Source organism: Chamaea fasciata, unplaced genomic scaffold (assembly GCF_029207755.1).
Source record: "Chamaea fasciata isolate MVZ Bird 193981 ecotype frontalis unplaced genomic scaffold, bChaFas1.0.hap1 SCAF_21, whole genome shotgun sequence".
In the NCBI taxonomy this organism is placed as follows: Eukaryota; Metazoa; Chordata; class Aves; order Passeriformes; family Sylviidae; genus Chamaea; species Chamaea fasciata.
In genome coordinates this window covers 8,493,976-8,510,047 of record NW_027094106.1, presented here as the reverse complement: position 1 = coordinate 8,510,047, position 16,072 = coordinate 8,493,976, and the positions used below count along the sequence as shown (strand labels likewise).

The window sequence follows — 16,072 nt, the reverse complement described above, 5'->3', positions numbered from 1 at the left end:
CCCTCAGCCTGGAAAACCCCTTCTCCCTCACACTCCACGCACTCGGGCCAAACACCAGCAGGTTTTGGGGCTGAAACAGCCGGAGAAAAAAACCCATCCTTTGGGAAATGGCAGCACAATTCCGAGTGAGGACAGCAGGGAAGAGCTTTGACACAGGAGCAGCAAATCCCTGTGGGTTTGCCAGTGCCCAAGGCCAGGGATTATCTCCCGCTGCAGAGAAGGGAGGGAATGGCACTGAAGGATCCCACAAAGAAAGGGAACGTGCTGGGATGGGCTCCTCCCTGCCAGGACCTTCAGCTCTTTTGAAATCATTTCTTTCAATGGGACTATTGACAGCCGGGCCAGAGGGGGAAGGCAAAGGCTTTCACCTTCCCAACATTTATGGGAAACGTCATTAAACAACCCCCGCCAACAGCGATTGTACGAGATTCCCGTTTATCCGTTCCCCTGTGAGAACACAAATCCACCCTGCAGCTCCAGAGCAATCAAACATTCAGGAACAGGCACCGAATTTGGGTGTTTTACCTTTTCAGGGTATTTCAGCCACCCCTCCCTCAGGAGTTTCCCTCCAGCACGTTGGTATCGACTTCTTTGGAAGTCAGGTATTTTCAAAAACCATTGAAAAATAGATTCCAGTGGAAATATTTTTTTTTTTCCTGCCACTGGTCAATTAACAAAGCTGCTTCATTTGCATAACGTGTCCCTTGTCTCAACAGGGCACCTCTTCTTCCTGTGAGCCCTCGGAGCCTTCAATGGTTAATTTTTTTCCAGACAGTGATCTAAACTGGCTCAACGGTTAGTATTTTAATGAGCTGTCATTTCCTGTGCTGATAAAGATTCTCACAGTATTTAAACCATCCATTTCCCCGAGGCTCCACCGCCACCAGCACGACCCTGCAGTGACTCAGAGGGGCTCAGCCTGAGCCTGACTCAGCGCCGGGAGCTGGGGCTGCCCAAAACCTGGGCTAGGCTTAGGGAAACCTGGGCTAGGCTTAGGGAAACCTGGGCCTGGGGCTGCACAAAACCTGGGCTAGGCTTAGGGAAACCTGGGGCTGCCCAAAACCTGGGCTAGGCTTAGGGAAACCTGGGCTAGGCTTAGGGAAACCTGGGGCTGCCCAAAACCTGGGCTAGGCTTAGGGAAACCTGGGCTAGGCTTAGGGAAACCTGGGCCTGGGGCTGCCCAAAATCTGAATCCTGGGAGCTGAGGCTGCCCAAAACCTGGATTAAGTTTAGGAAAATCTGGGGTTGCTCAAAACCTGAATCCTGGGAGCTGAGACATCCCAAAACATGAATCCTGGGAGCTGAGACATCCCAAAACATGAATCCTGGGAGCTGAGACATCCCAAAACATGAATCCTAGGGGCTGAGACATCCCAAAACCTGAATCCTGGGAGCTGAGACATCCCAAAACATGAATCCTGGGAGCTGAGACATCCCAAAACATGAATCCTAGGGGCTGAGACATCCCAAAACCTGAATCCTGGGAGCTGAGACATCCCAAAACATGAATCCTGGGAGCTGAGACATCCCAAAACATGAATCCTAGGGGCTGAGACATCCCAAAACATGAATCCTAGGGGCTGAGACATCCCAAAACATGAATCCTAGGGGCTGAGACATCCCAAAACATGAATCCTGGGAGCTGAGACATCCCAAAACCTGAATCCTGGGAACTGAGACATCCCAAAACCTGAATCCTGGGAACTGAGACATCCCAAAACCTGAATCCTGGGAACTGAGACATCCCAAAACATGAATCCTGAATCCTGGGGCTTTCCAAAGCTGGACCCAGCTCCCTTTCCAGCCAAACCAGAGCCCCCAGCTCCCACCACCAGCCCCAGCCTCAGCACAGCTCTGGAGCTGAGCTGTTTTCTGAGCCCAGAGCTCTGAAGTTGTAGAAAATAAATCTGGGTTACGGTCAGGATGAACAGGAAGGTTTGGGGGTTAAAAGGCTCCTCGGCAGCTTCATTTGCTCCATGAGATGAGGAAAGGAGAGATCCTGGTGGAGGCTACGAAGCTGAAATGGGCCCAGGTGTGACGTGGCTTCCACCTGAGCCACGCTCCAATGGCCAGGCAGCCCAGGAGGCTCCAGGGCTTTTCTTCCTTGGGACATTCTGTTATGTTCAATCAATGCTTTCAAAATTAGCAATTGCAACATCTCTGACCTGCCCGTCCTTAGCTCTGCTCACTGCTGCTCTTTGGAACAAAACTTCTGCTGGCTTTTTGAAGATTCCTTTTTTTTTTTTTTTTTAACTCAATTTAGAGAAAAAGCCCTTGCTTATTCAGAGTTAAATCCTTCAAGCCTTTTGCAAATAAACTCTTCTAATTCTGTTGTGATCCACTGGAAAGCTTTCAACACCAAAGCTCCTCAAATTTCAGCCACATGTGTGTCCCTTTCAGGGCACTAAAGCCATTTTTGTGTGCAGCTGCTGTGTTGTGCTCAGGACACACTCCCCAGGTTTCTGATGTACCTGTGGCAGGAAGGTTGGTGAGTTTTGAACCAACAATGGCAGAGGGATTTGGTTCATCCTTCCAAAATTCCTGCCAGGAGGTTGTGGAGCCACTCTCTTCCCACCCCAGCACAAGATTTCTGTCTGTCCCTTCATCGCTCCCTGCCTTGTGTTCTGAAGAAATAAAACCTCAACCTGGATTGTAAGTTATTTTTGACTTAAAAAAAACACCCCCCAACAATCTTTAAGCAAACTTTCCAGTTCCCTCAGTCACCATGATCTCATTTGTGCTTTTTTGGTGAAAGGAACACCACGCTCCCTTTACCAGCATCAACTGAGATTAAGCTGTAAGCAAAGAATTATGGCACAAAGAAATAGCAGCAAACTGGTTTGTCCAGGCAACCCTTCCAGTACCTGTGACCAAAAAACTGCTTTTCCTTTCAGCTGTGCGATCACTCACACTGCCCTGCAGAGCTGCGAAGGGTGGAAAGCTGTCCCACAAAAACCACGGGGTTCAGGACACTGCAGGAGCACTGATATTTTTGGGTGGACTTCACGGAGTTTGTTGGATTCTCAGAGGCAACACCCACGAGAAGGGGCTTAAAAATCAAAGCAGCAAAATCTCACTGACTTCGGTTTTAACTCCACGTCAGTTTCTTCACTGAATTAACTGAATAATAACTGAATTAACTCATCATTAACTGAAGAGATGAGTCTTTCAGGAGTAACAAGGCTGCCTCATCCCTGAGGTGTCCCTGGACAGGGCTGGGAGCAGCCTGGGACACAGGAAGGTGTGGGATGGGGCTGGATGAGCTTTAGGATCCCTCCCAACCCCAACCAGTCTGGGGTTCTGATTTCGAGGCAGGAATTCACTGCTTTTGCTGCAGGATCCACCCCTGGAGCTGAGCACCTCTAGCAGGAACAATCCCAGACACTCCAGCCCAGTTCATCATTAACCACAGCCAGAGGGAAATCTGTGCAGGGTGGGAGTTCTCCTACAAAAATGTGCATTTTTAAAAATTTCTTTCTAACCATTTCCCACCAGAATGGATGGCCACAGTTCAGTGGATGCTGTGTGCTTTGAGAACTACTTCTTCAGTAGTTTTCTGGGAATTCTTAATCCGCATTTAAAACTGCCACCTCCCGGAAAACATCATCCTGCCCTGAAGCACGGTGTGACTTCACAACCAGCCCTGCAGTTGTATGTAAAAAAAAAAAACAGGAATGGAAAGACCGAGGAGCCAAAAACCCTCACAGCACACACAAGAATGAAATACTTGAACAGAAGCAGCACTAAACTCTTGTTGAAGTGATGGAACACAGAACTCCTGCAGAGCATCTTCCCTCACCAAAGCTCAGGGAGAGCAGGATCCTCTCCCAGCACTGAGGCACCAACAAAACAGAACAGCTCAGAGCAGGAACTGCTGGGATTTGGTAATTCCCAGCCCCAGTGAGTTCCAGCACCTCTGGAAATCCTCCTCAGCCTGGATTTCCACCTCACACCAACCCCACTTCTCCAACCCACTTATCTCCCTCACTCCCAGCAAGGTTTGCTGCCACCACTCACCCTCTGTCCTGTTTGTGTTCTCCAGCTCCCACCAAAAGATTCTACAAGAATTTAAAGTTTTCTGCAAACAGCTTCTAAATTTCCTGCCATGTTTTCTTCTCCGTTTCCTTTTTTTATTTAATGAATAGAAAAAAGTATTTTATGATCTGTTTGTAATGGAGACCTAGACAAAACTGTAAAATCAAATCAAATGATATTAAGGCAGCCTGGTTATGGCTCAGTGAGGGACCCAGCAGCATCCAGTGACAAGAAAGAACAAGGTCTGCACATGAATCAGTTTTGCTTTTTGACTAAAAATCACAAAATTTTATCGAGAAAACCTGCCTGGCTTATAAAATCAGATATCCTCAGACTTTATCTCACAACTTAATCTTCTGTCTAGGTCCCGTTTGTCCTGGATATCAGCATGTCCATTATTTGCAGCTATTGTGCTCAGATATTTCCTATTGTTTAAGAGCAACAGCCCAGACAAAGAAAGTCTAAAAGTCATTGTGGTGGATAGAATTTGATGAAAATAAAGTTAGTGACCATTAAACAGAGCTCTGTTTTAATTCAATAACAGGGCTTTTAGGGCAAGGTATTGTTTAACATGCTTGAGGCTCCCCTCTAGCAGAAATTGATGAGGTAATGCTGGAGACAGCTTGAGAAAAGTCAAGGGTACCGGGACATTCCAAAAATCTCACTGTCTCCCAGGAACATTTTTTAACTCTGACATCAACCCTCCAATAAAACCCGAACCCAGCAGAGCTCCTGTGAGTGCATTCGAAGTAATTCAATGCAAAAAATTATCCCCAAGACAGATGAAGTAGGAAAAATCTACTGGGTTTGGCTCAAAGCATCCACAGGAGAGTAAATCCTTGGAAATGTACCTGAGCTAGGGGCAGATCAAACTGTCTGCAGTGATTGATGCTGAGAAAAAACTCAGGATGCTTAAAAGAAACCACATTTCTCTCTCTCCCTCTCTTTTTTCTTAAAATAATGTTCACAGCAACAAATTAATTCTGAGTTTTGGTACAGAGCAGATGCTCGAGCAGAAGATCAGGAATAATAAAGGCAGGATTTGTTTCGTCTCTGAAATGCCCTGCAAGGTTCTTCTGACACTCCTTTTCTTCGCACAGCATCACTGCTGGGAGTTTGGTTTTAAAAGGAATTGTTTCCAGACATTCCTCCCCTGAAACTTTTCTTGAGGAGTGTGGCTTTTATGTGAAAATAGTTATTACACTTTGGGCAGCCCACTATCCATTTCCCCCAGAGAAGAAAACCCTGGAAAAGCAGGAACACCTTAAAATTTATTTTATGGATTTATATTAGGTTGCATTAATTTCAGTTTAAAAAACCCCAAAGCAAACCTTCTCAAAATCAAGACACTTTATCCATTTCTGCCAAATTCAACAGAATGGGGCTCAAGCTCCACACACCAGATTTCTGATATTTTATGAGTGGTTTGATGTTGTAAATGTGTAAGGTACTTCCACTTACGGAGGATGTTTATTGTCAAGCTGGAACACTGCATAAAACCTCAGGGCTTTAATAAGGAATCCCAGAATTCTATGATTTTTTTTTTTTCTATAAATATAATCTTCTATGAACACTCTCATTTTTTTGCCACAGGCTCCCACTACACCACTGCAGAAACCCCTGGGCAAACCTCCCATGTGCAGCTGTAAATGCAGGGATGTGGGAGTGGAAGAGCTGCATCTTGCTTTGGGGTGAAGGTTCAGAGCTGATCCCACAACCCTGAGCCTCAGGGCCAGCAAAACCCTCCAAGGACTGGGGGAAGGAGCTGCAAGTGAGACCTAAACCCCGTGTGGGGGCAAAGCCTGGAACAAAGCGCAACCTGAGCACAACCCGAGCTGCCTCCTCCAGTATTTTTCCACTTAATGGGTGCAGGTATTAATTACTGAGCTGGGGAATTACTCACCCGATGAGGGCCACCATCTGCTCCACGATGTGTTTGCTGAAGGTGATGATAACGAAGAGTTTCTGTGGGAGGGAAAAAGAGCAGTCACAGAAAGGCCAGGGGAAGCACCAAGGGGGACACTTGGTGTTCCTACCTAGTCTGCCCTCCTCTCCTCTTTATTTTTCAACGTTCTCCTCGAAAAGAGGAAAAAAGCTGCTCGCTTTCTGCCTCTGTTTTCTCACAGTTTGCATTTCTTGCCGTGTTTTTGCAGCCTGGTGCTGCCCATTCTCATCCTCCCCAAGCTCCCATTCCCAGCAGCTCAAGGTCACTTGACTCCGACAACAATGTTTGAATGGAAAAACCAGCCAGAGAAAATTCACAGCCCCTCGCACAAAGTGGCCTTCCAGATCACACAGGGGGAAAACAATGTGGTTTAGTCCCCTGGTTCAGGCAGAAGCAACGAAAAAATACTCAGTGAAGAGGAAAGAAAGAGCCTTTGGGCACCTGTGAGACCGTGATCAAACAGAATAATCAGTCCCTCATAATCACAGCCCTAACCCTAATCCAAAATGCATCCAAAAACTCTTCATAAAAACAACTTATCGGAGTAATATTAAATATGAAAATCCTACCTAGCAAGTTTTGCCCCTAAATAAAAATCAAACCTGTACCCATGAAGCTGTAATTCCAAACGTAATATTCAATCATATTAACAGCTATTAAACTTATTAAAAGACTTATTAAACTTCAAATACAATTTCAACCTTACGAGAAAAAAGTCCGTGATTTGTCTGATATAATTTTACAAAACAGAAAACCTCCTAATTTCCTCCTAACTGCAAAATCACTAACACCAGTTGTTGCTCTTATGCAAATCAGGGTGAAAAAATGAAATTAAATTGACATAATTTTAGTCAGGAGGTCATATAAAAGGAGTCCCTGCACCAGTCACACACTTCCTGTCTGAGCATTGCATTAAAAGCCTTTTCCATGACTCTCACATTTCCTAAATTCCAAGTCCAGCCAGATCACTCCAAAAAATCAAGGCTATTGCACAAGGGTGTGCTTGAAAAAGAGAATTCTAAAAGCTGAGCCTATTACAAAATCAGATGATTTACCAACTGTACAGGGCACTGGGAAATGTTTTTTCACTTACATGGGATCTGAGTGTGGAGCACCATAAATTACACAGCAAACACTGTGGTAGCTGAACAAGGTAATTAAAATAATAAGAGGAATATTGATCTAATATTATTTCACTTTTCTGTGCTGCCAGAAGACATTTTAGCAACGCACTGGATTTAAAAGCAGAAGAAAACTCAGATAATACAAAAACAAGTGTGGAGAAAAGAAAGGGAAGAATTTCCAAATCTGTTTATTGTTTTCTGTTTAAGCACTGGGCAAAACAAAATAACCATAGGAAGAAAAAAAGCTGGTGTTTAGGGCAAAATAAAGATTTTAAAGCAGCTCGATGAGGCTGTAACACGAATTATTTTGTACTAAAAGCTTCTGCTATTTTGGTGGGAGTCACAGCAGAAATTTCCAAACAACAGAGGCACAAGGCACTGCAAAAACCCAAACTCAGCTGAAAACCTCCCAAACACAGCGACGTAGCTCATGCTACAGCCCTGACCACACCAGAAAACCCTCCAGGGAATCCAAACTTCATCTCTCCTTGGACCAGGGTGACGCATTTCCAAGCAAGAACTCCACATTTTGTGAAAACAACTGGATTGTCAAGCTCAGCACATCTGGCATGGCCCCTGAGCGAGCAGGAAAAAGCCAAACCCGGGCCCATCCCAAACCACCTGGGACACCCAAAAAATCGCTGCCCCGGCCCCAAAACTGCGGCAAAACAAAACCGGGCTGGCCCGGCCCCCGCAGGGCTCAGTGGGCTTTTCTCCCGCAGCTAAAAAAGGGCATTTCAAAGTGCAAACGAGTGTTTGCCACCAAAAAGGCGAGTTCGCTGCGAGTGGCAGTCTGGTAAAGGCCATAGGTAAATACCTTGGCTAACCACCAATTTCCTGAGCGGGTCAGCAGCTATAAATTACTCACTTGCCTCAGTTTGGAGGAGCCCAGCAGCGCCTTTCTTGTAAATCCCTCGCACCAAATTAATTTCCATGACTTCAGGTCGGGGCAAGGAGACTCCAGGATTCATTCCCAAGGAACCCAGTGGAACAGGGCAGGGAAAGAATGAAAGGTTTGAGCCCCGAGGGAGGGGCAGCACTTGCCTGGATGTGCATTTTAATCACGGCTTTTCCAATCAAGGTTGCACCGAAGAAGGTCCAGAAGGGAACCAGAAAGTGGCCACAGGTTATCCCAGCCAGGTCAAACAGGGGGTTTGGGATCTGTGGAGTGCAAGGGAAAAGAGGTTCACGAATTGCAGCACTCATTGGATGGACAGGAACACGACAGGCTCTGTGAAAAATGAGCAGTTTCCCCTTCTCCAGCCTGATCCAAAACTCTTGTGTCTTAATAATTACAAATACGTTGATGTCGCAGCACATAACTTAAGTCTCTGGGATTCAGCTAGACAATGTCCCAGACAATTCCATTCTCAAGGTCCCTCCTTACCCCTGCATCCTGAGAAAAGCTAATGAAAAGTTTTCCATGTGAAATGCACAGAAACCACAGCAAAGCCATTCTGAGTGATTTATCAAATTTTCTCTCTGACAAGCACATCAGTCGTGGAAGTCAGAGTTTCAACTGATCCCCAGTGATTTCCAGCTGAGAAACTACATTAAAACCTGGCATTTATAGTCATATGTATCCAGTTTAAAAGCACTGATTAGATTTTATTAAGCATATGCATTTCATTTAAAATTAAAAGAATTTTTTTTATTATTATTAAACTGCTGGCCTGACTTTTTGGTATTGTGATAGTATCTGTAAAATATCCTTTGAAATGAAACCAAGGAAGGATCTGAATTCCAAGCTTTCCCTCTCAGCCTGGCGCACAGGGGCAGTGTGTGAGCAGGGTCAGGGTGGCACTGGGGTGACAAACTGCAGCACTGCCGGTGCTCTGTGACTTCAGGAGAGAAATGGAGAGTGCAGACTGGGAAGGAATAAAGGACGCTCTGCCACCAGTCTGTGAGAAAGGGCTGGACTGGACTGCTGGGAGAGCAGCAATTCAGATTTATGAGCAGCCACCAGAGCACCTGCAGAGGAAGAAATGTGAACGGGGCTCTAATCACGGCCCGGAACGGTGCCCGAGCAGCTCCCTGCCCAGCTGGGCCAGCTGCTCTGGGCACAGGGGCTGGTCAATCATTGACTCCACGTTCTGCTCCTGGGAGCCAAGGCTGCTCCAGGCTCTTCTTGGCTGGTTGCTCTGGGGGTTTTTTGTCAGTTCACAGAATGTTTTAATCCCTGCAGTGAGTTTGGAGCAGGGGTGCTGTGGGTGTACACCACGGGCAGAAGTTACTCAGCACGTCCCCAGGAGGGTGTCTGAGCAGGCAGCAAGGTTTTCTCTGTGCTTGGTACTGGAAGTTGCCCCAAAAAAGCTCACAAAGACAAGAGGGCAAATTCTCACAAGTCACAGTGAGGAACTTCGGGGCTGATTCCTGCTTTGTTCTTTCCCCAGAGCTGCCTTTATATAGAAATAAACTGCAGACAATCCTGACTTCCTTATTGCCACTAAACAACATGACAGTCAGTTGACTTCACTGGACAAACTTGCAGAAGTTTAATTGCCATTGGATGGTGTTTTCATGCAGCATTTAGAAGCCACCACTTGAGAGACAAGGACCCACAGCTGGGACGATCATTTACCACTTCACCAGCAAGTTCTGCACTCATACAAAACACATCAAATAAAACTCTTGCCTAAAATCCCAAGGAAGATCCCAATTACAAGGGAGGCAAGCAGGGGAGACACCTGGTAGAGCAGAGAGAAACCTTGAGTCAAAGCCCCTAGGAGCACACGTGGGGGGCTGCTGTCCTTCCTCTTCCTCACCCACAGGTGCCACACCTCTACATTCCTGCTTTTCCAATGCCCCTGGAACCTTCCACCTCTCCCTTTCTCCTGCAGTTGTTGTGTGAGCAGAATTTACAAACCCCCAGGTGTGCCCTGGTGCATCCTCATCCCTCCCCCAGCCCAGCTGCAGCTCAGGGCCCCAGCAAGGCAGCAGAAGTGGGGAAGAAGTTAAGCAAATGTTTAAATATTACTAAGCAGGAACTGCGGGGTGTTTACAGCCACCTCTGGTGTTTACCAACTCCTTCCTCCCACCCTCCATTCCTCCACCATGCCCAGTCACTCCTCCCTGCCACCTCCAACCCGTGCTGGTGACAAAGCCAGGGAAGAGCTGGGGCAGGGACGTGGCCCAGGCCTGAGTCAGAGCCTGGGAGGATTTAAGGAGCAGCTTTTAGGCCACGACTTCACTCTAAACATTTCAAAGGATTTAGTGAGCAGGAGCTTTATGTCAGCAGCTCTAATCAGATTAATTCTAACACAGGTTACCCAGGTTTGAGCAAGCAGTTGGCTGTGTCATCTTTACAGTGTAGGAAACCAAGAGATGCTGGGCAAGCGTGGGGTGAAAGCCTCAGCAGCCGGGTGATGTTGTGGTTGTTGCAGGAAAATGGGATTGGGGGGGGTCCCACACTTCCCCCCTTCCCTGCCATCACATCCCACAGTTTTGTGTGTGGGATGAGGAACAGGCACGCCATTCCTACCAGTTCCAGAGAGAGATTTAAACCTCCAGTATGTATTTTTTTTTAATTCTGAAAGAAGAGCATTATCCTACTCAAAAACTGAAATAGCATCGCTGGAGATGCTCCTTTCATTAAAAAAGCCCTGAGCAGTTTGTAGCACGCAACTGAAATTTGCTTCCTTTTTTTGCCCTCTGTGGTTCCTAATGACCCAAAAAGCAGATTTGGGAGGATTGGAATGGATGAACACCCTAACTAGGATTCCTGCTCGTGGTTTTCCACCCTCCAACCCGTGCACACCTCTGGATCTGAGGATGTCCAGAACGTCAAATACATCCACACCTGAAGAAATCATAACACAATTCCTTCCCATGAGCACCACAGATATCACAGAAGCTGCAGACAAAAAAAAGAATTCCACGGCAAGACACCCCAGCTGCAGTTTGTGCCCACAAATCCCCCTGCTCCCGGGAAAAACTCACCGAGGCACAGGCCAGGATCCCAAAGAAGCCAACCTTCTGCACCAGGTTCTGCACAGCCAGTTTAGCCCGGGAAGCAAAGTCCTGCAAACAGGAAAACAAAGTTACTCACGAGGAAAAGCCCACCTGAGCAGAGCTCAGAACCTGTGTGATTTCCAGGATTTCCTAACGAGGAATTGGGAGGAATTTGAAACCAGAAAGGCCAGTGTGAAGCTCGGAGTTTAGAGGGACAATTGTGGTGCTTGGGGTGGAAATGTGAGCACCCACGTGCACCGAGTTTTGTTTTTCCAAACCCTGAGAATGGCACTAAGCTCCCACTGCTATGGAAACAGGTTTTCCAGTATTTATTTCTCCATATCTTTGGAATGCCAGTGCTGCTTATACCTTATTCCTTAAACAAGCAGAGGGAATTAATTCCTGCAGTGCCACTTCCAGTGGTAAAAAGGAACTCTCTGAGAACAGAAAGAGCACAATAATCCCATTATATCCCTAGATCTGCTCTCCCAAACCCAGGATCTCAATCAAACTAGCCAATTCCAGACACTGCCTACAACAGACTCGTAAAATTCATTAAAATCCAGAAAGCTGAGCCCAAATCACTTTAAAAGCAGGGAAGGTGCAGCCCCTGTGGCTGGAGCTGGCCCGCACAAAGCTGCCTCCTTTTATTTTGTGATCAGTCCTTACTCCTGAGGCTCAAAATCTGCCAAACACCCAGGGAACCCCTTCAAAAGCAAAAATAAAGGTTCTCACAAGCAGTTTCTTTGAATGTGAGAAGGGAATTTACAGGAGATAAAATTCTTTGGAAGCAAAACTGTCCAAAACAATAAAGGCAAGGTCAGTGCTCCCTGCTCAGGCTTGGCCACAACAGTTCCAGAAAGCAGGGAAACCTTGGGAATAGCAAACATTAAAAAATAATTATCCATTCCTTTATAAAAAACCTATAAATAAGCAATACAATTCTGATTTTCCAGGAGCAATGCAAGAAATTACACAAGGAAATGACTTCGATCAATAATTAATGATATTCTAAATCCCACCCTTTACTATTGAATGGTAGAATTTCGAATATCATTAATTATTGATTAAAGGAACTGCAGGGTAATCCAGAAGAATTACATTTATCCAATTTTAACTTGGCTACAGTTCTGTTGAAACCTTAAATTTTACACACCAAAGAGGGAAAACCACAATTATTTTACAACGTTCCTGCATATTATTTAAATTTTGAGCTGTAGAATTGACAAAATTTTCTGCGGCAGATAAAAAAATAATAGATCTGTGATGAGACCATTTGCTTCTTTTCACACCCCTTTTTTCAAGTAGTAACTTTTCTCCATTACTGTGCTTTCAAACAGTTAAATTCTCAATTTAAAAATAAAAACCAAAACAAACCAAAACAAAAAACCCCACAATTATTACTCAAGTCAGAATAATTCTATTTATTTTATTTAATGCCTGGAAAAATAACTCAAATTAAAACTGAAAGAAAAATGCCAAAGCAATGAGATTTCCTAAAATCTTTCAGTGGGACATTTTTAACCACAGGGGAATAACAAACCCCTCCAGAATATCCTGTAAAGGTGAATTTCCACACTTTGACCAGGAATTCCACCTTGGGCTCATGATTACAACATGGAAGAGATCAAATATTCACTCTTTTAATGAAAATTTCCCCCGATATTTTCTCATTGAACTCGTAGGATCCCCACAGGACTCGAGGGATTAAACCTGCTCCAAGTGAGGCTGACACCAAACCCTTGAGTTTATTCTGATAGCAAACAATCTGGAAAGTAAAGCTAAATCGTTAATTTTATTTTTTTTTTTTAAATTAAAAGAGTGAATTTTGACACAAATGGTTACAAACAAAACAGGACAATTTACTGACGGCCAAGCCCAAAACTCTTGCGACATCCAGGGCAGCTCCTGCTCCAACCCCAATTCCCTCGTGGTGATTTCCAAGGAAACAGAACCCAAAAAGAGGATCCCAAAAAGGGGATCCCAGCTCCAGTGGGACCCTCAGGATTTGGGATGGGCTGACAGGGATGGAGGGAATTAAAACACTCAGGATTTTCCCCAGGGAAAACGACAGCTCTCCCAATTCCCCAGGCAAACCCACGAGTGACAATCAGTCTTTGGGACTTCTTCCCTAATTAATGTAACACCAGAAAGTGCTAAACCAGATTTTGTCCTTGGGAAAGGTGTCCTGAAAGAGTTCCCTCCCTCCTCAGGGATTTCTGGAGCAGAGCTCAGTGTGCCCAGGCCATTCTCAGCTCCTGTTTTCTCCCCCATTTCCCAAAGCTCACGGGCTTGGAGCAATATTTTCACTTTTATAAGCCAATAAATATTTTTTCCTCGCAGTCCCATAAATCTGATGGCAAAGTATCTTTAAAATAAAACACTCCGAGACAATTATTCAAAGGGCTCCATGATTTATTTGCATGGAAGTTGTTTCTATTCTGATTTTAATTTATTCCCCCATTATCTTTTACTGTGTTGCTAATGCACTGTTGCATTCATTTTCACAAGCTGGAATTGCAAATAAACTCTCCAGCAAATGACCTATAAACTAATACTTGCAGCACAGCTGCTTTAATAAAATATATTATTATAATTATATATAAATTGAGTGTATTAACCTAGGGTAAAGCACAGTGCACCATTTTAAACCAAATTTCTTAAAAAGACCCAGCTTTCCTCACCCACATTTCTCAACTACAAAACTCAAGGCTGCCTTGAAACAAATATTTCCCCTCCAGCTACAAACATATAAAACATTAAAAAGCTAATAATGAAGGTCTTTAAAAAAAGTTTAACAAGTTTGTCTCAAAAAAAAACCCCCAAAAAACCCCAAACCAAAACCAATGTTGGAGCAAATTTTCTCACCTTATTAATTCATAGCTTTATTTTTTAAAGTTATTACTCCGCTTGTTTCTTTGTTAAGTTTTGGGTTTACATTGTCCATCACAAAGTGTTTCATGGAAAGCAAAATTTTAAATTCTAAAGATTTCACTCAAGAACATGTCATTTGTCTTTTTTTTTTTCCAGATTTTCTAAATAAGCCACAAGACAAATGAAAGACTTTTTGTACCTATTTTCTATGATCTAATGTAATCACAGCCATGAATAATTTGCAAGGTAATAAACCTTCCAGGGCTGCAACAAAACCATGAATTCCAACCTCAACATTTACTCTGTGAAAACAAGTTCAGAACTATTTCTCTTCGGTTCCTTCCTTAAATTTCGTTTGACAAATCTTTGCGACATCTGCAACAATAAAAAAGCCTTAAAAGTTTCATTTCTCCCAGAACACAATCCCCAGTTTCACAACTTTTACCTATTTCACAACAGAACTTCGTTTTTCTTTCTTTCTTTCTTTCTTTCTTTCTTTCTTTTCTAAAGCCTGCACGGGGAAGAATATTTTCTCTATTTTTTAAGCACTTGAAATAAAAGAAAATAACTTTCATAACTTATTGCTTTTAAAAAACAGTATTATTTATATATATATATATATGAAAAGAGACAAAAGTTCAGCTACTTACAGGCAAATCATTTTCCCCCCAAATTAAAGTTTCTAGACTGGACTGGCCTCTCGGCTAATTGTGATTCATTCTTTATAACATTTCAGGATGCTTTAGCTCACTGTGTCCCTTTCAAAGATGATTTATTTTTTGGGGGGGTTTGGAAATAGATTTCCTGTGAGTGCCACAGTGCAGGCAGAGGAAGGTTAAATGATTAAACATGACTTCACTGGGTTAATCATCAGATCCCAAGAACTGGGCTGGAACAAGAGGCATGGAAAGGTCAGGGATGATTCCCCAGGCCCAGCTGGCAGCTCAGGGTGGGGGGAATTGTCCTGGATCGGCTCAGCCTCAGGAAAAAGGGAATTTTTCATCATTTGATTGACCCCAGCGGCTCCATGGGACAAAAAACCCTCCCAGATTTCCAAACCTAAAGGCACGATAAAGAGAATTTACATGTTCTGCCACAGTGTTGCTCCTTTGTACAAATATGGACCTTTTATCCCTGGAGGAGTCCTTCCTGAAAGAGGGAATGGACAGCCTTGCCTAAATTACAAAGTTTTGCCCCATTCCTCTGTTTTCTTTGGTTTCCATTTATAATTTAACCTCTCTCTTCTTTCTCCTCTCACTGTAAAGCTGGTGAGCTTCTCTGAATGTGAGGGAAGAACAAGCACCTCACCAGATTTAACTAACAAACTCGAGGAGAAAAAATGATTTTAATAATTTTTTTCCTCTTTTCCCTCTGTAACAGAACAGTCACAATGAATTGTTCCCACTGAAATTGTGAAGCCTCCTTTTTCTTACTCTGCAAGTGCAGAGCTGGTTGACTGATCCACAGGAGTAGTTGGAGGTATCCAAAGAGCCCTGAAAAATCAGAGTTGGACTGAATCCCACAGAAAAAAAACCTGTAACGCTTCCCCAGCTCTGCTCTCCGAAGCCTGCACAGATTATGCAATGTGACAGCTCATTTCTGAACAGTTGCAATCAGATTTTAGGAGCAACTGAGAAACCAACTGCTCCCATCACATCCCAGCTCAGTCTCTGAAAAACACCATCCAGAGCCAGATTCCAGGGATCTGAGGCCTGGAAAAAACTTCTCACTCGTTTCTTTTCTGCTGTGAACACCTCGAGCACTGTACAAATACATTGGTAAAACCGGCAGATTTAACACAAAGGTGGAGTAAGTTCCATCCCAAGTTGCCGGTGTTCATGGTGTCACACAGGGCCTTAGGCTGGGGTCAGGGGAACTCAGGGATGTGTTAATGCCACGGATGTTCCTCGCCTGGCAGATGGTGGCCTGGAGAAGTTAAAAGAGTTTTTTAGAAGGATTTGTGGACACAGGATTTGTGACTCTGACAGAAAACAGGAGCACGAGTGGAAAAAAATGAAAGGACACAGAGAGAGCTCTGAATGTGTCACACCTCGATGGCTCTCCAGGAGAACTCTGGAGCAGCTGGAGAGAGAAAAGTTCATCCTCCTGCAGATTCCCCAGGCCAGAGGTGTCCCTTGTGTGT

The 16,072-nt window shown here is 44.5% G+C and overlaps 1 protein-coding gene across 3 annotated transcripts in view; it reads right to left on the bottom strand.

Annotated features, from left to right (window-relative positions):
* VMP1 (vacuole membrane protein 1) overlaps nt 1–16,072 on the bottom strand; it is a 60,470-nt gene that overhangs the window by 6,574 nt on the left and 37,824 nt on the right. For all 3 annotated transcript variants that reach the window (XM_066201657.1, XM_066201658.1, XM_066201659.1), the window contains 3 exons: nt 11,044–11,124; nt 8,149–8,265; nt 5,939–6,000 (listed from right to left, as the gene is read on the bottom strand). In XM_066201657.1, coding sequence (XP_066057754.1) covers nt 5,939–6,000; nt 8,149–8,265; nt 11,044–11,124 — 260 coding nt within the window. The remainder of the gene's footprint in view (nt 1–5,938; nt 6,001–8,148; nt 8,266–11,043; nt 11,125–16,072) is intronic.